The following is a 26,985-nucleotide window of genomic DNA, read 5'->3' on the forward strand; positions in this document are numbered from 1 at the left end:
GTCATTTGTTCCCTTTCTCCTAATAAACCATCATCCATAACTCAAAAGCTCCAAAAGAACACAGACCGTAGCATCACCTTTAAGAAATACATTTTAATATTTATGAAAATCGGTCTGTTTGCATGTCCCTTCCGGATATGCAGACACACTGTGTACAAAACATTAGGAACAAATGTTAATATTAGAGTTTTTGCCCTCAGAACAGCCTTGATTTGTCTGGCTTGAACTCTACAAGGTGTCAAGCATTCCACAGGGATGCTGGCCCATGTTGACTCCAATGCTTCCCACAGTTGTCTCAAGCTGGATGGATGGCCTTTTGGTGTTGGACCATTCTTGATACGGGAAAACTTGAGTGTGAAAAACCCAGTAGAGTTGCAGTTGACACTCAAACCGGTGCGCCTGACAGCTACTACCATACCCCATTCAAGGACATTTAAATATTTTGTCTTGCCAGTTCACCCTCTGAATGGCACACATGCACAACCCATGTCTCAAGAATAAATAAATAAAAAATCCTTATTTAACCTTTCATAACCATCATCTACACTGATTGAAGTAGATTTAACAGGTGACATCAATAAAGGATCATAGAGTTCACCTGGACAGTCTCATGGAAAGAGCAGGTATTCCTAATGTTTTGTACACTCAGTGTATATGTATTTGACAGACATAGCATATTAAAAAGTGCATACCTATACCCTCTGACATCAAAATAACCTCTTTAGGTCATTCCATCACGAGATACGAGATGTAATGCCATCTTACATAGATCTCCAGCCTCTGAGAAGGGAGAGAACAACTCTATATGCTCTGATGTGGATCTCACCCCATACACCAGGCAAGGGACAATGTTATGTCAGGAGATGGGGAGAAGTGACACTTTGAGTAGGATAATGACATAAGGAGAGGGGATGTCCCAGAATACTCGCCAGATGATAATGGCTTTTCCTTGGATCTGTCCTTGTCCAATGCTTAACTTCACATGAACCATCAGGCATCAGGTTGGCAACAGTGGAAAGCAACTGGAGTCCCACACTGTCACCTCTCTATACCTGTCTGTGCGTGTAAACGTGTGTATAGTGTCCCAACTTGTAAACTACAGACTAACATAGTAGTGAGACATTCTGGTAAAATTATTAAATATTCCCACGTCTTTGCAAAAAAAAAAAAAAAAAAAAAAAAAAAAAGTGGTGCATTTCCATGAGTTGGTCCCATGTGTCTGGTTGTGAATTGCAGGGGGTGGTGGGTAACATGGTGAGAACCTTGTGTCATGGTTGGGAGTGAGGTTTACCCATTGATGTCCATCTCGGTGAGCACACAGAAACAGGTGAGCTGGGTGAAGCGTGTGAAAGAACCTGGCACAAGTGAAAGAAAGAGGGTTAGCGCAATCATTCAATTACTAAGAATGAAAATACTGTTGTTTCCACGTCTTTCAATGGAGACATTTTCAACTATCATACAAGACAGGAATATATATATATAAATAAACAATCAGTCTTCATTTGGAAACAGGCTGAGGAAAAGGTTTTTTTCGAGAGAGGGTAACTCACGTAGTAACTTGGTAATGTAGGGTGGGCGTTTGGACTCGGGCAGGTGGATGCCCAGGAAGTAGACCGGCACTCCGGAGAGGGCGATGGTGATGCCAATGAGAGAGTTGACGGTGTCACTGTACAGTGGCACTGCCACGAGGAACACAGTGCAACAACAGAAGATGATGGGGTACAACAGGGTCAACTGCACACAGGAACACATAGGGGAGACAAGCACAGACATGGAAGGAAGAAGGAGAAAATAACATTAATTGTTGCCTTACATGTAACTACGTGTCTTCCAAGAGATGTCATCTTTAGTCTATTAATTGATAAAGTATGAACCTATTAGTTCACAAGTAAGACAGTCAAGTTCTCACTTTGAGTGGTCTGGGTCTGTCTGGTTCCTTCCAGCGCAGGTAGATCTGCCCGGCGATAGACAGACCCATAAAGAACCAGTAGCTGAAGCTGTAGTAGTTGATCAGCTGGAAGACATCCTCTACAGTCAGGTAAACCAAGGCCATGGCACACTGTGGATACACAACAACAACAAAAAAGACACTGGTCAACAGAGGCATGACAAATGACTCACCAGCAGGGAGAGACATGGCTCATCAGCATCATCCACACCAGATAGTTAGAAAGCTGCACTGGGCATGTCCATCCACCAGGTGTCAGCACTGACAGCAGCTTTGAGTTGATGTAGACAGTGGAGATGTTTCTACTTTGTTTGTTTAGCATAACAGTTGATGAAATTGTTCTAAAGTGTGCGATGTAAGTGATGTAAGGAAAGGGGGTGCTTACGTTGAAGAGCAGAGCAGGGACAGGAGTATACCTCTCCGCATGAATCATTGATAAGGCGTCCGGGAGGTGACCTTCACGAGCACCCACGAAGAACAGCCTGCCAACGGCGGAGGTATCACTTAGTGCTGAGCGATTAGTGGGTTTTTTTGGGGTCGGTTCAGTTTCGTGTAGATTTTTAAAAAGATATCGATTTTTTTTAAACATTAAATGCACTATGCATTATGTGGGTTGAACAACACAGAATAAAACAATTAATACAAGTCCCATAATGGTAATGACTGCCCATTACTGCTTATCAATTATTAAAATCAGTTATTCACATTATTTTACTTAAATAAAATATTTCATTTGTTTTATTTGATGACTTTATTTCATTCCAAGTCATCTCAATCAAGCTGCTGCCTATGCAGTCTGACAAAGAAAAACTATTAAAATTGTGATTTAAGTAAATAAGGGCTTACTTTTATGACTGCTAAATACCAACTATCAATCACTTTTGATAATGCAACTGCTCTCTACCCCTTTCAATCGCGCCTCTGTCTCTTCTCTCCCTCTCCGTGGTCATTGTAGTTAACTATCACGTTTTCTGCGCCAAACTATGCAGAACATTGGCCTACTGGTAACTACAACTCACTGCTACGTCACACAGTCCAGGCAATTATGACTAGTGAAACTGCAGCCAATGTGTGCATTGAGCTCACAGGAAGAAAAAAAACAACAACAAAAAAACGAACAAAATGGAATTCAAATAATTGAACAGATGTCGGTCAAATAGTTGTTTGAAACATAGCTGACATTTCGGTTAATCACTCAGCGCTAGCAGCCACTAGAGTATCTGGACAACATAATGGTAAATCTGTGGCAGGCCGAACATCAGTGCCCAACCTCACTAATGTTCTTGAGGCTGAATGGCTGTAAGTCCCCGCAGCAATGTTCCCACATCTAGTGGAAAGTCTTCCCAGAAGAGTGGAGACTGTTATGGCAGGAAATGGGGGACCGACTCCATATTAATGCCCATGATTTAGGAACGAGACGTTCGACGAGCAGGTGTCCACATACTTTTAGTGTACCTCCATAGCCATTACCAGAAAACAACTCCAGCTGGTGTTCATTATAGAAGGTCACTGTAAAAACCATCGGAGTACAACATAACCAGATGGAACATGAAATCGAGGCCTTAGACTGAACAGCAAGACCATAAAGCTTAGGGCATTGTATGGGAGAGCGAGCGTGTCACAGGATTTACCTGGATGCGGCGATAATAGATGAGTTTAGCCCTCCGTAACAGGACAGAGCCACAGCGATGGGGATGGTCCAGCTCATCACTCCCAGAGTGTGGTCCGCAAACGTCTACAGAGGAGAAGATAAAACATATTTCACACAGGATATTTAAAAAAAAACGCACACTTTTCCGGGGGGGGTCACTTTTACACATGGCCAAAGAAAGATCCATATCCAAAACGGGAGTCTGTCGGACTCCAATTAAACATCCTGCCTCAACGGGCCAGGCGGCCCAGCCTTGACACAGTCGCCTGAGGGTGAGCAGGTGCTTTTAGAAACAAAGACAAACAGGCCTAAGAACAGAAAATCAACTCAATGTATACATAAAACATTTTCAAAAAACAAGCCAGGGCATTAATCGCATGGTAATTACTTCAGCGCGTGGCACGTGGGCCGGCACATTCCCGGAAATCAGAGCAGTAAGTAATCTGCCCTTCAACAGAAACCCATTGGCCCAATAAACTAAATAAAACCCATTCCATGATATAAAAGTGAGCGCTCTTAATTCTGAACTCACCACAGCCACAGCGTCACTGGCGAGGATGGCACTCATGTCCAGCACGGCGTAGTAAGCCACGTTAGTCATGATATATATGATCGTGACGATGGGCATGGAGATGGCAATAGACAGGGGCAGGTTTCTATGGGACCAGGGTAAAGAGGTCAAACATGATCATTCACACAGTATACGTCTCTCTTTGCTTTGTCATATACTCTAGCCGGAGTTAACTTGCTTAAACAAAACAGTGCAACATGGTGGTAAGGTTACATGTCAATGGCGTTAATGTGTGAACGTCCATACGGTAGGTTCTACTTTGGAATAACACCCAGCTGCCAGCAATCACTATGGAACTCCATTATCTACCACTGCATTCACACATCCTTGTTGTTCCTCCAATTAGTAATGGAACCCAGTTCCCGTTCTAGCATGGGAGCGGAGCAGTTTGTGCTTCAGCCGACCCCTCTGTTGGAGTCGTTGTTGGAGTGTCTAGTTAATTGACGGACTATAGAGGCGGAAATCAAGCGGTATGTTTGGTACGTGTTGTCAGGACGTCATGAGTACCTCTCTGGGTCCTTGATCTCCTCGGTAACAAAGTTGAGTGTGTCCCAGCCCGAGTAGGAGAACAGGGCAGAGTACAGGGCCAAGGCAATGTCTCCTGGGTCTGTGGAAGAGCCCTGGAATGACGCCTCAAAGTTCACAGTGTATCCTGACAGGAGGCAGACAATAATTACTATACAACCTCTCGTGCAATGGGATAAAAACCAGATACGAAAATTAATCAACCGTAATGTGTTGGCAGCAGTGTTACAGTGTCACGGACCTTGGCATAGTTTCACTACGCCTGTGATGATGATGACGATGAGGGCAAGAACTTTGGCGTAAGTGAAGACATCCTGCACCCTGGTGCCCCACTTCACGTAGGCCGAGTTGATGAATGTCAGCAAACCTAGGGCCAACCAAAGACAGGAGTGTTCACACATCATCAGAAGACTAGTACTTAGCAGAGGACTGTTATAGATCAAAGACCAAATATTTTTACTGTGCTGTGAGAGTCTTTCAAATCACAGAGCACTCATTCAATTAGTTACATGTTACAATTCACAGGTCACATGGAGAGGACTCGAAGCTTCTTAACTCAAGAGTAGTTCTGCCCTGCCCTGTTCTGTTGGGCTGCTGACTGTACAGATGCACAGCGCAGTGAGTGCACATGCATGCATGAAAACAGTTAGTGTAGCAGTGAATCAGTTAATGTACACTGTAACGCAGGAACAGTATGTACTAATTCCGCCTGTTGAAGTCACGTAGCGTTACTGAAATGGGTATGAGGTAGGAAGGTACTGGAAAACCTGAAGAGCAAGTCCTACTAAGAGCAATTTGAGAGTGTTCTAAGTTAGTCAACTGGAATTAAACGGTCTGCTAATGTCCTATTTGCATTTTCAGAGTGTCCTTTGATCCCTCGTTTACCATTCGTGAGAGAAGGATAAAGTGAAGCAGAGAGTGCCTAAGCGTGTCATAAGGGTTTACTCACATATGCAGGCGGCTGCGATGAGGCGCGAAGCTGAGTAGGGTGGCTCACACGTGGGGAAGAGCGGCTGCACCAGGTAGTTAGCAAACGTTATGGCGATGACCGCCTGACTGGTGGGCTCAATGATGAGCAGTGATGTCCACAGGCGAATAAAGGCAATGAATGGACCAAAGGATTCCAGGATATAGGCATAGCTGGCCCCGGACTTGGTGATGGTGGTGCCCAGCTCTGCGTAACACAGAGCGCCGACCACTGAGAATATTCCACCGACGGCCCAGATGACCAGCGACAGGCCGTAGGAGGCGCTGTAGATGAGCACGCCCTTGGGAGACACGAAGATGCCCGAGCCAATCATGTTGCCTACGATGAGGCTGACTCCGTTGAGCAGGGAGATCTCCTTCTTCATCTGCATGCTTTCTTTAGCCTGCTCGGGGGCCACGGTGTCGGTGTCGTCGGGGTGCGAGGAGCTCTCGTTCAACTTCCTGGACTCGTCCCGGTTCTCCATGCTGGGACTGTCTGGGGGCCTGGCTGGCTGGCTACTTCTGGGAAGAGGGTCCCCTCTGATTGGGTGCCACCTGCCTTAAGAGACAAGAAAGGGGAAGATGGAGAATTTGAGATTTGAAAGAGAGAGAGAAAGAAGGAAAACTGGCGTAGCTCTGCCTGCTTCAGAGGCATTAGAGCGTGGAGTGGTCTAATCCAAATGTATTCCATCTACTCTCTAGACCCACTCCCTGGTATAGCGAACACACCCACAGCTCTGTGGGCCAATGCGCCCATCATCTCACACCTATGTCTAAATTGTATTACTTTTTTTTAATTTTTTTTAAGAAATAATTTTGACAATGACCCAATTGCATTGTCTATGGCAATGTTTGACAGCCATCGTCGATGTTGACGACATTGCGATGTCACAAAACAACAGGTTTAGTCTATTTGAACTGTGCATTTTATATAAAAGTCAACGGATACATTATTTAGCCTATGACAATCTTTAACACTTGAATGAACATTGATTTAGGCAACAAAAAACAAATAGGCCTATTTTGCATGTCAAACTGTAAAAATCCTGTCATATAGGCATACAAATTAGAGAATAAATAAAGTAGCCTAAACACAATAAGTACAAAAATAACCTAAATTAGTGCAAAGAAAACCAGCAAATAAATCATTCAAGGTTTGACAGAATATTCCAGCCTATGTCTTTCGATTAAGATGAATCTGGATTTGAATGAAAAAAAAAATGAAATTTAAAAAAGTACAATGAGGAACCATTGAGGTCGAGTTGTTTTTTTAAATCATGTCTTACATTTACATTTTACATTTAAGTCATTTAGCAGACGCTCTTATCCAGAGCGACTTACAAATTGGTGAATTCACCTTCTGACATCCAGTGGAACAGCCACTTTACAATAGTGCATCTAAATCATTTAAGGGGGGGGGTGAGAAGGATTACTTTATCCTATCCTAGGTATTCCTTGAAGAGGTGGGTTTTCAGGTGTCTCCAGAAGGTGGTGATTGACTCCGCTGTCCTGGCATCGTGAGGGAGTTTGTTCCACCATTGGGGGGCCAGAGCAGCGAACAGTTTTGACTGGGCTGAGCGGGAACTGTACTTCCTCAGTGGTAGGGAGGCGAGCAGGCCAGAGGTGGATGAACGCAGTGCCCTTGTTTGGGTGTAGGGCCTGATCAGAGCCTGGAGGTACTGCGGTGTCTTAGGCCCCATAAAAGGTTTCTGGCGAGGAACACCAGCATGTTCACCCAGTGGCAAACTCAGCAGGATGACGGACTTGTATAAAAAAAAAAAAATACTCTGGGCTAAGTATTTACAAGAGTAATAAAGGTCTAGTTCACTCATTTTGTGGGGGGACCCTCACACCCCTACTTCCCACAGCTATGCTGATATGAGTATTTTTATGGACAATTGTACATGGTCCAACCAATTTTAAAATAAATGCAGCCTAGACTAGATTTTTTTTTAAATAACTAGGTTTAACACCGTTTAGGCCTAGCAATGTGTCCTTTACATATTTTGCTCTTCCTGCCGGTGAATTGACACCTCCGTGTGCACCCCCAAGAGAGAAAAAAAAAAGACACGATTGAATCTCCACAATATTTAGACAGGAGGATGGGACGATGGGTCACTCCAGACATCTGCCAACCCTAAAGTGATGCGTTTTTGTTGTCCAATCTACATGGGTAGTAGGTGAGTCAGAAAGATAATAATGTCAGGGCTCTCCACAAGATCTTTAAAAAAAAGAAAAGTTCCTTTTTCAGGACACTGTCTGTCAAAGATAATTCATAAAAATCCAAATAACTTCACAGATCTTCATTGTAAAAGGGTTTAAACACTGTTTCCCATGCGTGTTCAATGAACCATAAACAATTAATTAACATGCACCTGTGGAACAGTCGTTAAGACACTAACAGTTTACAGACGGTAGACAATGAAGGTCACAGTTATGAAAACTTAGGACACTATAAAGAGGCCTTCTACTGACTCTGAAAAACATCAAAAGAAAGATGCCCAGGGTCCCTGCTCATCTGCGTGAATGTGCATGCTGCAAGGAGGCATGAGGACTGCAGCTGTGGCCAGGGCAATACATTGCAATGTCCGTACTGTGAGACACCTAAGACAGCGCTACAGGGAGGCAGACCACGTGTAACAACACCTGCCAGGATCGGTACAGCCGAACATCACACCTGCGGCTCAGCTACAGGATGGCAACAACAACTACCAGAGTTACACCAGGAACGCACAATCCCTCCAGCAGTGCTCAGACTGTCCGCAATAGGCTGAGAGAGGCTGGACTGAGGGCTTGTAGGCATGTTGTAAGGCAGGTCCTCACCAGACATCACTGGCAACATCGTCACCTATGGGCCAAACCCACTGTTGCTGGACCAGACAGGACAGACAAAAAGTGCTCTTCACTGACGAGTCGCGGTTGTCTCACCAGGGGTGATGGTCGGATTCATGTTTATCATACACCGAAGCCTGTACTCTGGAGAGGGATCGATTTGGAGGTGGAGGGTCCGTCATGGTCTGGGGCAGTGTGTCACAGCATCATCAGACTGAGCTTGTTGTCATTGCAGGCAATCAACGCTGTGCGTTACAAGGAAGACATCCTCCTCCCTCATGTGGTACCCTTCCTGCAGGCTCATCCTGACATGACCCTCCAGCATGACAATGCCACCAGTCATACTGCTCGTTCTGTACGTGATTTCCTGCAAGACAGGAATGTCAGTGTTCTGCCATGGCCAGCGAAGAGCCCAGATCTCAATCCCATTGAGCACGTCAGGGACCTGTTGGATTGGAGGGTGAGGGCTAGGGCCATTCCCTCAAGAAATGTCCAGGAACTTGCAGGTGCCTTGGTGGAAGAGTGGGGTAACACCTCACAGCAGGAACTGGCAAATCTGGTGCAATCCATGAGGATGAGATACACTGCAGTACTTAATGTAGCTGGTGGCCACACCAGATACTGACTGTTACTTTTGATTAATGTGTCCCTTTGTTAATGTGTCCCTTTGTCTGTGGAACTTGTTCAGTTTATGTCTCAGTTGGTGAATCTTATGTTCATACAAATATTTACACATGTTAAGTTTGCTGAAAATAAATGCAGTCTCTATTTTTGCTGAGTTTAAATACTTGTTTTGCTGTTTATATACATTTTACGGACACAAGGTATTTCATAATCGTTATTTTTTAATCCCATCAACCCCTTCCATCCATCTCTGAATCTGTAATGTTTGAATTTCCCACTTTAATTACATAACAATTAAAAACATTATTGCGGCCAGCCTGCATTCTAAATAGCAGCATTGCGATACCGTAGGCCTGTAACTACGTGAAACAAACGTTAGGCTTAACATTAGAAAATGACGACCAATTAAATAAAATAAACATGTACCCATTAAAGCAAAACTATAGGCTACTTCAAGCCCTAGCACCACAAACTGATAGGCAGCAGCGTAGACGTCACAACGTCAGATCCATGGTGAGCGATCGGTAGTCTTTACTTTGAGTGGCTGACGCAAACTCTAACCTGAGAAACTGCGCTATGCCAGTGGGCCCACTGTCATGGGCTACATACCGAAACACTTAAAAAGACACACCCTATTCCCTTAGGCCTCAAATTGAATTATGGGGCATTTCATGCCCTCGAAGTGAACATAATTGTACACTTGTAAACTCCGTTAAAAACTAGGGCCGAGGGGCTTACGTTAAAAACTGACAAAAAACACGACCGCGAGAATTCCCCCAAGGGCATAGAACAGTGTGTTTAGGGCCGAAGGCGGTCTACTTTGAGTAGTTTGAAATGCAGTCATGGTATGTATGATAACATCACATCCTGGCTCTTAATGCCCTCTACAGTGCAGTCAGTGCTGGGGCAGAGCTGTACATTCCATGTGATGAATGTGTGAAATACGTCAAAATAAATGTGCTTAACTGTTTGCGTCAATGAGGACAAATATCTCTGATATAACTGCACTCTGTCAATAACTAGGCATGACTTATTTTACGATTATACCATCTGCTTGTCAAGAGATTGTTCATTAAGTAACGTGAGGGTTGAAAATATGCTTGGCCTATCATGAGAGTGTCTGTGTGAGTTAGAAGTAACATTAGTGGAAAATGGCTAACCTTGGGTGTAGGCAGTTATAATGAGTTGCGGGAGACGCATACAGAACGTAGTGTAGAGAACAAACACTCTTTTGTTAGATAACAGGAGCCAGGTGTGTGATAACTGTATCGAGAGTATGAGCGCATAGATATTCTACACAGCTACAATGCCTGACCGCTGAAGCGCCTAGGGTGCTGGGACCAGCTCGTGGGCCAACAATCAACGATCGGCTGATTGAGTTTAAACCACGCCCAGTCTACTCTGACAGGCCGGCTCGGAAGCAGGAACTACTTCTGTCAGAGTATATTATAATAACTTTGTCAGGTACAAGTCAGTTCTCTGTTCTACCCTGCGTGGTGTTACAACGGACCCATATATACAAAAATTCCATTTACCACTTATTGCTTAGCTAATAAAAAAGTACATAGTTTACAAATCGGTAACTCAGTGTCATATTTATCCTGATACCAGATTCAATTGACGCAACCCCTAACAGTAACCAAAAGGTTGCAGGTTAAAATCCCCGAGCTGACAAGGTACAAATCTGTTGTTCTGCCCCTCAACAGGCCGTCATTGAAAATAAGAATTTGTTCTTAACTGCCTTGCCTAGGTAAATAAAAAGTTGTTTTTTTAAATGTATTTTTAAATTAAGCATAATTACTTTTGACCATATAATTTTGATGAAGACAGGTGAGAGGTAAACAGACTTCTTTGAGAGAAATTAAATGTATGAATTGCTCAGAAAGGTGACGTGAGTGTAAGGGTGGGAGCCCCATGCAGCTCCATGTGCTGAAAGTGAGCGCCTTTGTTTAACTAAGAACATGTCCTAAGAAATTCCTGCCCTACTTTTTAAGAAACCTTCAAATACAGCGCCATGAAAAGTTCGCTCTTCCAGGAATAGAGTTGCCATATTTGCATGGGACGGTCTGCAATATTCCCTCTAAACTGCGCGGGCACGCAGCTCCCCTCCGACTGCCACGACAAAGAAATATCAGCACGAGATATGTTGACGGTGTTAACCAATCGCTCAACTATGGGAATTGCTCAAGTCAACCAATTAGCCACTTTCAATGTAACATACCGAAACAAAAATGAACTATGCAAGACTTAGTATGCAAATCTAACTGTGCAAAATATTTCATGTAGGTAGAGCGCATCAGAGTAGGAATCTATTGCAATGAAAGGCATGACTCAGTACTCTCACCATAACCAATCAGAGCTGTAGTAGGCCTATATGCAAATAGCCATTTATGGATCTGTGCCGTTCACTTTGAAATACCTGTTTACAGCATGAGCGGCTGAGAATAGATGAACTTGTTTTGAGATTATGTAGCCACCTATGCACATTTGTTCATATGCTTTGCTAGTTCTTTAGCTATAACTGGGCAATTAACTAATTTCTAGTCAACAATGGGGTAGTGGTTGCTTCCTTCAAGAGCACAAAAATGTGTGCATTGCTAGCTTTCGTTGAAAAGTTAGTCAGGTAAAGAGCTTTTTTTTGAATGTCTTAAAAGGGGCAGTGATGTATTGAGACTGGCTACTTAACTTATTCAAGACAAAAGGCTACTAGTTTACTCCAATTAGGAGAGGGGTGGTAGGGTTAGGGGAAAATAATAAAGGAACCATAATTTGTATGATTCTCTGTAATGGGAACAGTAATGCAATTTATTTTGTAAAGTGGTTTCTTGCAATGAAAACAAGAACATTCAGTCACCTACTGTAGTTGTCTGAAGGACAAGTGGATAAACATGTTAATGTCAAGCCCTGCATTATATTCATGGAGCGTAGGCCTATATTGAACACCATCCATTTGCTACTGTAGACAATGACAGAACGGCTATTTCCATGTTAAAGTGTTATGGGATGCATTTTTCTCCATTGTTTTTGATGGTAGGCCACTCTGGTAGGCCTACATTAGGATCAAATAGCCACAGTAGCCTACTTGGTCACTTAAAACTAACTTAAAGCGGGTACAGACTCAGTGTTCACACGCGCCAGAAGTTGCACTGAATTTTCACAACATTCAAGTTTGCGCTCAGCAGAGCTGAAATTTCCTGTCCTGAAAAAAATTGAGGGAACATTGACTGTCATTCCACTAAGATATGCACTATACATGCGGACTGTGAGAGAAAAAGAGGTGTCAATATCCACATCCCACAGGTGGCTATTTGAACCCGGAACAAAACAGGGGTTGTGTTTCTGAACTGCCCTGTCTGGAAGGGGCTCTGCTTTTGTTTCTCCTCATGAAATAATGTACAGATTCTCACACCGATGAGGTGTATACAGTATATATACAGTTGGTTGAGTATAAAACAAATCAGAATGGAGAAAAACATTTACACCACTTTGAATAAAATTACATCCTTGGGTCATGCAGTACTCTTGAAACATATTTAGAACTTTAATTATTCAGAAAAATGAAATACCGTCAAAAGTAAAATATTGTGGACATTACATGACCAAAAGTATGTGGATACCTGCTCGTGTCAAACATCTCATTCCAAAATCATGGGCATCAATATAGAGTTGGTCCCCCTTTGCTGCTATAACAGCCTCCACTCTTCTGAGAAGGCTTTCCACTAGATGTTGGAACATTGCTGCGGTGACTTGCACCCATTCAGCCACAAGAGCATAAGTGAAGTTGGGCACTGATGTTGGCCGATAAGGCCTGGCTCGCAGTCAGCATTCTATTTCAATATGTTCAATGGGGTTGGGCTCTGTGCAGGCCAGTCAAGTTCTTTCAAACCATTTCTGTATGCACTTCGCTTTGTGCATGGGGGCATTGTCATGTTGAAACAGGAAAGGGCCTTCTTGAGACTGTTGCCACAAAGTTGGAAGCAAAGAATCGTCTAGAAATTTAATTGTATGCTGTAGCGTTAACATTTCCCTTCACTGCAACTAAGGGGCCTAGCCAGAAGCATGAAAAACAGCCGCAGACCATTATTCCTCCTCCAAAAGACTAATGTTGGCACGATGCAGTCGGGCAGATAGTGTTCTCCTGGCATCCGCCAAACCCAAATTCATCTGTCAGACTGCCAGATGGTGAAGCGTGATTCATCACTCCAGAGAACGCGTTTCCACTGCTCCAGAGTCCAATGGCGGCAAGCTTTACATTACTCTAGCTGATGCTTGGCATTGCGCATGGTGATCTTAGGCTGCTTGGCCATGGAAACCCATTTCATGAAGCTCCCGACAAACAGTTCTTGTGCTGATGTTGGAAGTCGGTAGTGAATGTTGCAACCGAGGACAGACGATTTTTACACGCTACGCACTTCAGCACTCAGTGGTCCCGTTCTGTGAGCTTGTTTGGCTTACCACTACATGGCTGAGCCGTTGTTGCTCCTAGATGCTTCCACTTCACAATAACAGTACTTACAGTTGTACGGGGGCAGCTCTAGCAGGGCAGAAATTTGACGAACTGACTTGTTGGTAAGGTGGCATCCTATGACGGTGCCACGTTGAATGTCACTGAGGTCTTCAGTAATACCACTACTGTCAATGTTGGGCTATGGAGATTGCATGACTGTGTGCTCGATTTTATACAGCTGTCAGCAACAGGTGTGGCTGAAATCGCAGAATCCACTAACTTAAAAGGCGTGTCCACAGACACACAAAAGTATTGTATTTTGGCCATATCGCCCAGCACTATGGGATGGTGTATCACCCTGGAAACACCATGCCACAGCAGTACAGCCCTGTCAGCCCAGACACAACGGTGGTCGTCCTGATCACTGATGACGATGAGACTGCCTAAATGGAGGAAGTCAAGATACCTGGCCGTGTGGTGCCAGAACAACCTCTCCCTCAAAAGTCAGACAAAGGAGACAAAGGAGTTGATCGTGGACGACAGAAAACAGAGCATGCCCCTAATCACATCGACGGGGCTGTAGTGTAGATGGTCGAGAGCTTCAAGTTCCCTGGTGTCCACATCATTAAGGATCTATCATGGTCCAAACACACCAACACAGTCATGACGTGGGCACAACATATCTTCCCCCACAGGAGGCTGAAAAAAACTTTGCATGGGCCCTTAAATCCTCAGAAAGTTCTACAGCTGCACCATTGAGAGCATCTTCACTGGCTGCATCACCGCTTGGTATGGCAAATGCTCGGCATCCGACCGCAAGCTGCTACAGAGGGTAGTGTGTACACCCCAGTACATCACTGGGGCCAGGCTCCCTGCCATCCAAGACTTCTATACCAGGCGGTGTAAGATGAAGACCTTAAAAATGGTTGAAGTCAGTCTGTTCTCTCTGCTACCGCACAGGAAGAGGTACCTGAGTGCCAAGCCTGGGACTAAAAGGCTCCTGAACAGCTTCTACCCCAAAGCCATAAGACTGCTGAAGAGGTGAATTGAATGGCTACCCGGGCTCTCTGCTTTTCACCCTGTACATAGTACTTTAAATCAATCACCCCAACTACCCCAGTACACTGACTCAGTACCAGTACTCCTTGTATATAGCCTCGCTATTGTTACTTTATTGTATTACTTTTCTTTTTATCCATTTGTTAATTTTCATACTTTTTAACTGCATTGTTGGGAAAGGGATAGTAAGTAAGCATTTCACAGTAAAGTCTACATTTGTTGTATTTGGCGCATGTGACAAATATGTGACAAATTCAATTTGATTTGACAGTGGCCATGAATAAGACTGAATAAGACATTAAGTCCTGTGTTGCTGAGCGGGTATGTCCGGTCTGTGAGTCATGTTCTTATGGCACAGGGCCAGCAGATCCTCAGTGCTTTGCACTTTGAATGGCTTCTGTACTGTTACTGCTACAGGATCTGATGGCTATTGTTTTGCTCTTGTTTTTGCAAAAAGGACTGAGTTAGTGTTGCGAGTCAATGCCTGGATATCAGAGGTTTCATTTATTCACCCTGATATAGGGCTTAGCGATATAGCCAAAATATCAAAGCACAATATTTTTCTTATCTTTGACGGTATTTGATGTTTCTGAATATTAAAAGCAAAAAATATATGTTTCATGAATAGTGCATGACAACCAATTAATTCTAAGTGGTTTAATTGGGATTTATCCATTCTGATTGTCCTAGTTTGGTTGAGTATAAAACAAAGTTGACAGTGAACTAGTCCAATTTGTCCAACTTTTAATTTATTTAGCACTGTATCAAAAATACCTTTATAGACAGTATTGCAAAAAAAAAAAAAATGCTTGTACCGGTATGCAGATCAATACCACTGTACCTCAAATACAAATACACATACACATACACATACACATACACATACACATACACATACACATACACATACACACACACACACATACACACATACACACATACAGTGGGGCAAAAAAGTATTTAGTCAGCCACCAATTGTGCAAGTTCTCCCACTTAAGATGAGAGAGGCCTGTAATTTTCATCATAGGTACACTTCAACTATGACAGACAAATGAGAAAAAAACAACACATTGCCTATTCATTCTTTCCTTTACACAGATCAGTTGTCCTGGTCCCTTTGCAGAAAATCAGCCCCAAAGCATGATGTTTCCACCCCCATGCTTCACAGTAGGTATGGCGTTCTTTGGATGCAACTCAGCATTCTTTGTCCTCCAAACACGACGAGTTGAGTTTTTACCAAAAAGTTATATATGACATTCTCCCAATCTTCTTCTGGATCATCCAAATGCTCTCTAGCAAACTTCAGACAGGCCTGGACATGTACTGGCTTAAGCAGGGGGACATGTCTGGCACTGCAGGATTTGAGTCCCTGGCGGCGTAGTGTGTTACTGATAGTAGGCTTTGTTACTTTGGTCCCAGCTCTCTGCAGGTCATTCACTAGGTCCCCCCGTGTGGTTCTGGGATTTTTGCTCACCGTTCTTGTGATCATTTTGACCCCACAGGGTGAGATCTTGCGTGGAGCCCCAGATCGAGGGAGATTATCAGTGGTCTTGTATGTCTTCGATTTCCTAATATTTGCTCCCACAGTTGATTTCTTCAAACCAAGCTGCTTACCTATTGCAGATTCAGTCTTCCCAGCCTGGTGCAGGTCTACAATTCTGTTTCTGGTGTCCCTTGACAGCTCTTTGGTCTTGGCCATAGTAGAGTTTGGAGTGTGACTGAGGTTTTGGACAGGTGTCTTTTATACTGATGATAACTTCAAACAGGTGCCATTAATACAGGTAACGAGTGGAGGACAGAGGAGCCTCTTAAAGAAGAAGTTACAGGTCTGTGAGAGCCAGAAATCTTGCTTGTTTGTAGGTGACCAAATACTTATTGTCCACCATAATTTGCTAATAAATAAATTAAAAATCCTACAATGTGATTTTCTGGATTTTTTTTCTCATTTTGTCTGTCATAGTTGAAGTGTACCTATGATGAAAATTATAGGCCTCTCATCTTTTTAAGTGGGAAAACTTGCACAATTGGTGGCTGACTAAATACTTTTTTGCCCCACTGTATATATTGAGATTAAGGTCAGCCTCAGCCCAGAATTATACTTTTACTGAAAAGAAAGGCTGATCATATAGTAGATCCATAGTCATTACTTTCCTTTGTGTAGATTACTTGTGAGTATGGTGGTAAGGCTGGGCAATATATATATATATATATATTTTTTGCCCAGCCTTACCACCATACTCATAAGGTCTATACACAAATGAAAGTAATGACTATGGATCTACTATATTATCAGCCTTTCTTTTCAGTAAAAGTATAATTCTGGGCTGAGGCTGACCTTAATCTCTAATGGACAGACTTTGTAAACATAAATGAAGCATCTCACCAATGTTCCCTCAATTTTTTCCCCGGCACTGAGCACATTTCCGGTCTGCTGAGCGCAAACTTGAACGTTGTGAAAATTCTGTGCAACTTCCGGCACGCATTTACTGTGAACACTGAACCCGCTTTAAGTTAGTTTCAACAGTGGCGAAGAAGGTTGTTGTGGCTATTTGATCCTAATATAGGCCTACCATCAAAAACAAATGGAGAAAAAGGCATCCCATAACACTAACATGGAAATAGCTGTTCTGTCATTCAGTCTACAGTGGCAGCAAATGTGTGGTGTTCAATGTAGGCCTACATTCCATGAGACCTTTAATAAGGTCTCATGGAAGGCTTATCATTAACCTGTTTATCCCCTTGTCCTTCAGACAATGAGATGACTGAAAATGTGTTTGATAAAATAAAATGCATTATTATCATTATTAGAGAGAAACAGACATATTATACTACCCTCTGCCTATTGGATACTTCGCTTATTCAAGACAGTCTCAAAAATACAACACTGCCCCTTTAAGACATAAAAAAAGCTCTTCACCTGACTCGCTTTTCAAAGATGGCTAGAAATGTACACATTTTGTGCTCTTCTAGGAAGCAACCACTCACCCATTATTGACTAGAAATTAGCTATAACTGGGATAATACCTCACTAACTAGCAAAGAATATGAACAAACGTGCACAGGTGGCTACAAAGCTCTCGCTTTGTTATCAAAACAAGCGCATCTACTGGCAACCACTCATGCTATAAACAGTCCAGTTTAAAGTGAATGGCACAGATCCATATATCAAATCAAACTGTTATTGTCACATACACATGGTTAGCAGATGTTATTTTGAACTGTGGCACACCTTGATTGGATGTAAAATTATGCAGCACATCTAAAAATGTTCCTAATTAATTTTGTGGTAATTACCTCCATCTCATCTGATCCATAATGCGATCCATTTTCTGTGACAATTTTAATGTAAATTGATTACATAGGGTTTATTTGAAATATTTTCCTAGTTTTGATAGTTCCTTACTCATGATGGTCAATTTGTGTATACCCCTTTAAGAGTGTCATGCCAGAAAGAAGAAAATGTAGCTCAGGTAAAATCGGTTTGGGCAACAAATGACAAGGCCATGCTTAGTTTGTTTGTTTGGCAGGCGCTTGGAATAGCTACAGATAGCCCAGAGCCATATATTAAGAAATAAATTACTCTGGCTAAACCCAAATCAGATTTGCCTGTGCTTATGGTTTTCACAGACAAAGTAAAATTATACAAATTAAACAACAGCCTGAGCGCACTGGATACAGACGTAGCCATGTTCCTTTGAACGTATTATCGGACCAGCACTTAGGCGCTCAAGTCAAAATGACCTGTGCATTCCGCAAAAGTCTGCGGCACACCTGAGAGTTCCTCAAGCCACATCGGTGAACAGCGGCACACCGGTTGGAAACTAACGTACTGTTACTTTACTAAAATTAAACTCAACTGTACGGTACTCTCTCTACTGTAGTGCACTTTACTGAATTCAATTAATTTAACTGGACTGTGCTGTCCAAACTTGTGAAACAGGCTTGTCAACATCCGGAAAATAAGTATTCTAGGTGTCTTTTCAACGTAATTTAGCTTACTGGGTACATTGTTACCCTGGGGATGGTTGTCAGATTGTGACACCCCCATGCCAATTAGATGTTCGTTACCACATGGCTTGATCTACCACATTTTTATCTTGAAATTATTACATAGCCAGCCCTGGATTTTGAGTAAACACTGTGACAACCAACCCCGGTTTCCCCTACAGGGAAATAGTGGATTTTAATTTGTACCCTTAATGATATTGTTTTAGAAGCAGACCAAAATCAATATCGATATGTTTACTGTAATGTCCAGTAAAACCTTATGGAAACGCAAAGGGCCAGTTATCTTTTCCATCTTCTTGCCAGGAAATAACAACCCCCTTTGTCCTACATTGCAGGTAGGCTGTGAATCAGGCATTTACGCGGACTAGTGAAATTAGTAACAGCTACATTCGTATCGGCTATTTGTCTTACCTTTTTATTGTTTTCTGGTTATCGCGCTAGACGACCTGCCAAGATGTGTGTGTGGTTGCGGCATCCTCACTGAACACACAGCAGACTAAATGATCATAGTCACGTGACGGCGGCAATAAATGATCACGTGAATGGATACAGTCGCTGTCAAATACAGTGTACTAGAACACTTGTCTATTTATTTTCTTCAAAAATAAGTTTTAAAATATACACACACACATATATATATATATATATATATATATATATATACATACACACACACAGACTTTGTGTTCACAGAGTATTTGTTTGATTTACAACTGCACCGGACCAAGAAACAAAAATTAAGAAAAACAAATGACCTAGAATAAATTATTAAGATTTCAAATGAAATTCATTTGGTTGGAGGGAAGTGAACTGATTCTCATTTACTGTGTGATTTATCTCGCCGGTGGTAGTTTGCAGGTGCCGTCAGGGTGAAAATAGCCATTCAACCAGTTTTGAAATGAGAAAACACCCACTGGGCACAGACGACAGTCGTATATTCTACATTGGTTCAACGTAATTTCATTGAAATTGTGTGGAAACATCATTGATACAACAAGTGTGTGTGTGTGCCCAGTGGGCAATATATTTGAGCGCAACAGTAATAGGCAACAATTCTACAAGTAGACCTACTTTACACCACTGGGTGGAAATTACAGCCTCTATTAAACATCTTCCTTTGTTTCTGAGTGCATGAAATCCAAAACCAACAAGAAAAGACCTGCTTGAGTGTCAAGGAGGAGTCTTGATCGAATGTTGTTAGAGATTAATTTGCTTTATTATACAACTCAAAATATTCAGATCATTAGGCTATTCACATACAGACAGTGCTTTGAGGAAATTACTGTCTTCTGTTCTCTGCATGATGTTGAACAGACCAACAACAACAAAAATATGTACACTATGGCCAAAACTTCACTGGGCCTCATTTGACAAGACCCCATTTTACCCTTTTAGTACATAAACGTCTTTAGACTGTACTTACAATGTGTGACAATTGGTACTGTGTGAAGACCAGACATGTACTGTTAAAAGGCGTGTTGCGCGAGACGGGCAACACAATCAAAGGGTACCCTGAGGGGAATGTGACAATGACCTATAGGTTCAAGGATTGAACAGATATACAAACACAAACAACCTGCAAAAAAGGCATAAAATGAGACTTAAGTTCAGTTATTTTATCTGATAAACCAACCAATAATAATCTTGTTACAAGATACCAAGTCAGACACTGCTGAACAGGACAATCCAAACTATGTTGAACATATAGTTTTGTACAATATGTACTTTACAAACAGGCTGTCAAAAGACGAGCTACATTGTGGCACCACATAATAACCCACAGAGCAGAGGGTCAAAAGTCATGACACACCATAGAAAACGTAGCATCTAATATTGAACAAACTGTTTTCTGTGTGTTAGCTCAGTAGTCATCACTCATTATCGCTAGTGATGGGTCATAAACATGATCAAAGCAGATGAATCATCCACACAGCTATTCAATTTCATTGGTTTCTCTCCAACACTATTGTTTCTATCATTTGACTGTCACAGAAGCTTCCTCTAATCAAACATTTATTTAACATCAACTTCAGAGGTAGCACCACTCTGATTGAATACTCAAGAGTTATCAAAGGCATGGACAGGTGTGTCCCCAACATGAATCTCTATGGATATAGATGAGTCATTGCAGCTGTTCTGATAAAATTAGGAATCTCAGGTTCTCCAATGTATATTCACTCTGACTGACCGTGGTCTGTATTAGACTTGAGTGAGTATAGATTCGATTTGGTTAGGGTTCCTCAGCTCTTCACTCCAAGGCTCCAGTCTCAATTGACATTTGATACATTTGGTTAGGGGCCTTTCACTACACAACCACCATTCTAATAACCATCCATCCACCTTCAGTGAGACATCTGTGAAGGGCCACGATTGGTGGCAATGGACATCATACCAAGGGTGGTAGCTACCAGGGAAGCTGCATGTTCCCCTAAACAGGTACAGGTGTCCAGTAGGGAACGTGTGCGAGCGGTCAGTGTCAGAGAGGCAGAGATGACCTCATAGGCCTCCAGGGGAAGGGCCCGCCGTGAGATGAGAACATCCAGTAGGTTGTTGAGTCGTCCCTCCGTCATGCCTCGAATGATGCCCTCACGCCTCTCGCGCAGGATACGACAACAGCTCACCGCCATCGGAGTCGGAGACACACACCGTGCAGCTGCTGACAAGAAGGGAGGGTGAAGTTTCAGGGATGATACAAACACTAGGATATCATCTCTCACACACACACTTATAAAACACAAATCATGTAGAGGGGACCTTGAGAAATATCAGTAGCTATCTGATATGAAAGACAGTAATACATACAGGAGATTATTTCACTGAAGATTTAAATTTATAGCCCTATTAGACAAGTTACCCTCTTATTCAACACGTTAATTACCATCATAAATGTCTAGTAGCCATGTATTGCTTTAAAAATATATATATATATTTGGACTCCGAGCATTTACTGGGACAACAGACAACTTATAGAGAGAAACAAAGATCCTCAAGGGAGGAAACGCATTGGATAAAGATAAGACTGTGAAAGGATGGCCATGCAGGAAACCAGCAATCCCCAAAACTGCTTACTGTGCACATACAAACACACAGAGGGAGGCACTGTTTGTAACGTCTACTCATTTTCATATGGCATTACTTTGTCTTCACCTTTTTCAGCAACATTTAAGAAACATGCGAGAAAAAGATAAGTCTATTCTAGATAGCTACAGTCTGCGACTGTACATAAGTTTGCAGACAAAACGGGGTAATAGGTGGGAGGTCTAAACTTAAACACATTTCCTACCATGGGAGCTGGCAGTGGGCTGGTTGAGAGGGCTCTGTCTGAGGGCTTTAGAGGGGCTGGAGGAGAGTGGGGGTGGTGGGCTCTGTCTCTGGGCGACACATCCTGTCCCTCTGGGATGCTCAGGACCCAGGCCACTGCTGGGACTGGTGGAAGACACCACACAGCCAGTCACACAGTCTGGGGAGAGACACGTTGCTGTTAGACTGTCCGCGATAAGGTATAAATGAATCATTACTTAATAAAGAAGATAAATAAGACGATGGTTTCGCTAACAACAAACTGAGCACATTCACAAACTGCTCTCATTATCGATCAGTTTTAAGTTCTTACCCTGACAGTGCCTCCTCTGGGATGCTTCCCCTGTATATATGGCTGTAGGGGGACTAGGGAGTGTTTCACTAGGGCAGGAAGTCTGTGGAAAGGGCAGTGTCTTGTTGCCCACACATTTAGTGTCTCCGGGACCAGCGCAGGCCTAGTTATGAGATATGTAAATATTGTTTTCAATGTAATAGACATCACAAGCATTAAGTACAATCAGAATATCACAAAAAATGTGAACCAAGCTCACCTCTAGGTTGTTTATCTCAATGGGAATATCCTTCACAGGATGGATTTTAGAGTCATGTAGCGCCCTCTCCTGGTAAAGGGACAGACATCACATACACATGTTCGCTCATGATTAGTGACGGGTCTATTTACTGTTTTCAGTAGTAACTGTTGACAGATTAAAAGCACATGAAACATATCCTGATTCCCTCAGTCAAAAATAAAACCTGAGAGCAAATCAGGGTTGTAGACATGGAGAAAATCGGAGTGTAATAGAACTTATTAAATGAGGATGATCTGTACCTTGCTTTCCCTCACACTGAGGGTAGCCCTTGTCATTGCATCAGGATCAAAGGTTGCTATGGCGCTCCTCAATTCTAGTGCACAGTCTGTGGACAGAGAGCAAGAGAAAGAAGAGGACATGAGAAAGATGTCCTGCCAAGTAAACATCACATTGGCCATAAGGCACCAAAAGTTCACATTTTTTTAACACCCACATGACAGTCATAAGCAATGAAATACATGGATAGGGACTAGCATCAGAAAATAAACAGGTACACACAATTTAGATGAGAAGATTCAAAGAGTCTCATTGACTAAGTGGCAGAAGTAGGGTATGGGATTGTATCTCTCAGTCTCGGCATATGGAACAGAGAGGAAGTGGGTGCTGCAAGTGGATATGCCTGTCACCTGTCCTTAACAGGCAGGTAAGTAACCAGTCAAGGACGGGGGTCTTGTAGGGAGAGATCAAAGTCCAGGCACAGCTGCTCTCTTCACCATTGTATATCTATACTCTGATTCACCCTCACTGACAGACTTACCCTCTGCTGTTGGACGGCTGCGTGGGTTAGTGCTCCAGCAGCTGGTCATCAGCCGGGAGAGTGTATGGCAGTGAGGTACATTCTTGGGTAGCAGCTCACCCTCCAGGCCTGAACCAACCCCATCCTCACCTGAAAGCAGCTGGAGCAAATCTGCTTGGGTATAGACAATGACATGATGTGTTACAAATTCTAAACGTAATACAATATTGAGACTGTATGATACACGGCCAGGTATGGCCTAGTCTCCGCTGATAGAAACAAGAGCTGTTCTAAAAAACAGATGGAAATAAATAGAAACACACCTCCACACGGTTGTCTCCTGTTCAAAGTCTCCCACAGCAGCACACCAAAGCTAAAGAGAGAAGATGTTAATTGGGTAGCTGCATGTTCATTAGTGAAGGCATCTGTAGAAGTGGTAAACCCCTCCTTCCCCACCTGGTAAAATTAATTGGTGAATATGACTGTTTGAAGTGGCAGGATCGTGAAAGGTGACCTCACCTGTACATGTCTGCCTCCACAGAGGGTGTGGTCCCTGTCAGGGCCTCAGGAGACAGGTACACCAAGTCCCTGAAGCAAGGCCCTTCTCCAGCAGAGAGAGAGGAGCCAACCCTCCACTCCCTGGGCAGGCCCCAGTCACTCAACTGGAAGTAGGAACATGAAGACCCACACACATGAACATAAGCATCCACGCACAAACCGACAAAAACACCTGCTCTAACACAGACTCAAACCCACACATGTACACTGTAAAGCTTATACCTGTAACTGTTCACAATAAACCATATCCCATGGATCATATACTATCAATCAAATGGAGTTCTTTCTCACATTAGTTTCACTACTCAGAGAGAAGGTTTTTGTTTCTGTCGTGCAGGACTGGGTCAGTTATCAGTCACTGTTCTCTACCTTGGCCCGGTACTGCTGGTCCAGGAGAACATTGGTGGGTTTCAGGGCCTGGTGGGGGAGTGGTATGCAGTGGAGGTGGCACAACCCCTCTGCCACATCTAATAGGATGCCAAGCCTGAAACTCATAGGTAGACCTGGATACAGCTGGGTCTGGCAGGGATAACAAGAGTTACAATCATTCAACAGATTCAGCATGAACTCGATTCACTTCAGTAAAATGGATCAGAAATAAATGGGAACTGAGAATGACTTGTGGGGGGAAAAAAGCACGACAACACAAAGTTGAAAATTGTGAACTGAAAATGCTAAAGAATTCAACATGGTCACGACACAACTTACTGTATGTAAACACAGTTTAACCACAGACAGTCTAAGTCATGCACAGTGGAATGAAGTCACACGTCTACTGTCTGAAGTTATGTTCCAGCCAGGGCACTTTCTCCTGAACCAGGAAAAGCTCTTTGTGTAAATAAGGCAGTGATAGTGCTGATGACAGAGAGATCTATTTTTGCAGCAGCCAGGGGCTTTCCAGACACAGTATGTGGGTGAAAGGACAGCACTGTTCTCCACGAAGACACTGGACTTGTAAATAAAGCAATCAAAAGAAGGGCATTATTTGATTAACTTTATATGTGTCTAGCTTGCTCTGACCAGCAGTTTGTTGATATACGCTGCGTGTACACAACTTTAAGAACACCTGCTCTCTCTATGACATAGACTGATCAGGTGAATCCAGGTGAAAGCTATGATCCCTTATTGATGTCAATTGTTAAATCCACTTAAATCAGTGTAGATGAAGGGGAGGAGACAGGTGAAAGAAGGATTTTTAAGCCTTTAGACAATTGAGATGGATTGTGTATGTGTGCCATTCAGAGGGTGAATGGCCAAGACAAAATATTTAAGTGCCTTTGAACGGGGTTTGGTAGTAGGTGCCAGGCGAACCAGTTTGTCAAGAACTGTGACGCTGCTGGGTTTTTCCTGCTCAACAGTTTCCCGTGTTTATCAAGAATGGTCCACCACCCAAAAGGACATCCAGCCAACTTGACACAACTGTGGGAAGCATTGAAGTCAACATTGGCCAGCATTCCCTGTGTAACGTTTTCAGACACCTTGTAGAGTCCATGCCCTGACAAATTGAGGCTGTACATGCATATTCATATTTTAGTTAGACTTAGTGCTCATATATTATACTGACCTGGTATAGTAGAGAGTGTAGAGAGCCCTCGGGCATCCAGTCATACAGCAGGCCCATCAGACACCAGGCCTTGTACACACCCAGAGGAACCAAAACCCTCTCTGAATTGACTTTTCTGACCACAGCCACGTCTCCCATCCACTCAGTCCACTCCCTGTTTAGAATATACACACATATGCAGTAAACACATATAAAAACACACAAACCCTGAAAACACACGCATCAGAGAGAGAGGCCGCTCTAGCCTGCCTATGTGCCCACTGCCCACAAAATGAGGTGGATACTGAGATGCACTTCCTAACCTGTTGCCAAATGTATGACCATATTAGAGATACATATTTCCCTCAGATTACACAGGCCCACAAAGATTTTGAAAACAAAGCACATTTTGATAAACTCCCATATCTATTATGTTTAATACCAGTGTGCCATCACAGCAGCAATATGTGTAACCTGATGCCACAAGAAAAGAGCAACCAGTGAAGCATAAGCAAATGGCTAGTAATAACACTTTTAAAATAAATGTCTCTATTATTTTGAAACTTGTGAGTGTAATGGTTACTGTTAATTTCTGATTGTTTATTATCTATTCCACGTACTTTGGCAATGTAAACATGTTTCCCATCCCAATAAAGCCATTTGACTTGACTTGAGAGAGAGAGAGAGAGAGAGAGAGAGAGAGAGAGACTTTGTCATTGCATTTGAGATATGCCAATTTTACCTTCGACTTGCAGTGCGAGACGACAGGAGCTTGATTGATACCTGTAGCTCTGTTCTCCGGTAAGTACCCCGAAGACACCCGCCTGCGCTGGTTCGGCACAAGATCACATTTAGCACGTCCTCTTCACGAACAGTTTCCACCGCCATCTGATAGGAACAGAAACCAGTCGACTCAATAATAATACAACTTCGTTTTATTTTATCTTGCTTGTTGCTCTGCCATGACACCAATGTATTTGTCTTTCATTGCACTGACAAATTGAACAGCGACCAGCCGCGTGTGCTATAATGACAGTGTGTTTACATCTACACGATTGGCTGCTTTGTTCACGGAAATCCCCTGGCTAGCTACATAGGAAATATAAAATGAGGGATGAAGTCTTTTTTTTTTTTTACTGTCGATGGTGTAACAACGGATAAAGGCGGCGGCATAACTTCAACTTGAGAGAGAGTAAGAGGGGGAATAGAATACATCACACCAGATAGATCTACAGCTAGGCTATAAATAGGTTTGAACAACTCAACTACCCACTGGGCAAAAACTGGGTGAATCAACGTTGTTTCTACGTGATTTCAACCCCCCAAAATCTACATGGCAATGTTTAATCAACGTGGAAAACTAATTAGATTTCCAAAAGGTCATCAATATAAGGGCATTTCGTCATTTTCACCCAACTTTTAACCTAAATGCAATGACATAGTGAATATTTCTGTTGATTTCACTCTGAATTCATTTTAGTTGACAACTCAACTAAATGTAAATCAAAACTAGACGTTAAACTGACCTCTGTCCCTAGTGGGTACTGACTCCTGAACAACTCATTCCGCTGATAATGTGTGAAGTAAACTGGGAATTTCCCAACTCTGACCCCTAACAGCACTC

The 26,985-nt window shown here is 42.9% G+C and overlaps 2 protein-coding genes across 5 annotated transcripts; both read right to left on the reverse strand.

The window, feature by feature from the left end:
* Positions 1-78: 78 nt before the first annotated feature.
* On the reverse strand, positions 79-19,133 carry LOC135547248 (Y+L amino acid transporter 2). The gene is made up of 10 exons (XM_064976052.1): positions 19,043-19,133; positions 5,645-6,220; positions 4,937-5,062; positions 4,678-4,822; positions 4,132-4,255; positions 3,580-3,683; positions 2,334-2,430; positions 1,910-2,059; positions 1,551-1,734; positions 79-1,355 (listed from the first exon to the last, which is right to left on the reverse strand). The coding sequence occupies exons 2-10, from the start codon at positions 6,144-6,146 to the stop codon at positions 1,288-1,290; spliced, it is 1,500 nt and encodes a 499-aa protein (XP_064832124.1). The 5' UTR covers positions 6,147-6,220; positions 19,043-19,133; the 3' UTR covers positions 79-1,287.
* Positions 19,134-19,825: 692 nt separating this feature from the next.
* On the reverse strand, positions 19,826-26,475 carry LOC135547262 (receptor-interacting serine/threonine-protein kinase 2-like). 4 transcript variants are annotated; one of them, XM_064976076.1, is made up of 11 exons: positions 26,104-26,475; positions 25,383-25,536; positions 24,188-24,337; positions 23,780-23,922; positions 23,584-23,633; positions 23,282-23,434; positions 22,764-22,849; positions 22,483-22,551; positions 22,245-22,386; positions 21,915-22,091; positions 19,826-21,287 (listed from the first exon to the last, which is right to left on the reverse strand). In XM_064976076.1, the coding sequence occupies exons 1-11, from the start codon at positions 26,247-26,249 to the stop codon at positions 20,974-20,976; spliced, it is 1,584 nt and encodes a 527-aa protein (XP_064832148.1). In that variant the 5' UTR covers positions 26,250-26,475; the 3' UTR covers positions 19,826-20,973. The 4 variants fall into 4 exon arrangements, with proteins under 4 accessions (XP_064832148.1, XP_064832157.1, XP_064832166.1 ...); XM_064976085.1 differs by having other exon boundaries at positions 23,282-23,431; positions 26,104-26,470; XM_064976094.1 differs by having other exon boundaries at positions 19,826-21,284; positions 26,104-26,467.
* Between the last annotated feature and the right edge of the window lie 510 nt (positions 26,476-26,985).

Source organism: Oncorhynchus masou, chromosome 1, assembly GCF_036934945.1.
Source record: "Oncorhynchus masou masou isolate Uvic2021 chromosome 1, UVic_Omas_1.1, whole genome shotgun sequence".
NCBI classification, from domain to species: domain Eukaryota; kingdom Metazoa; phylum Chordata; class Actinopteri; order Salmoniformes; family Salmonidae; genus Oncorhynchus; species Oncorhynchus masou.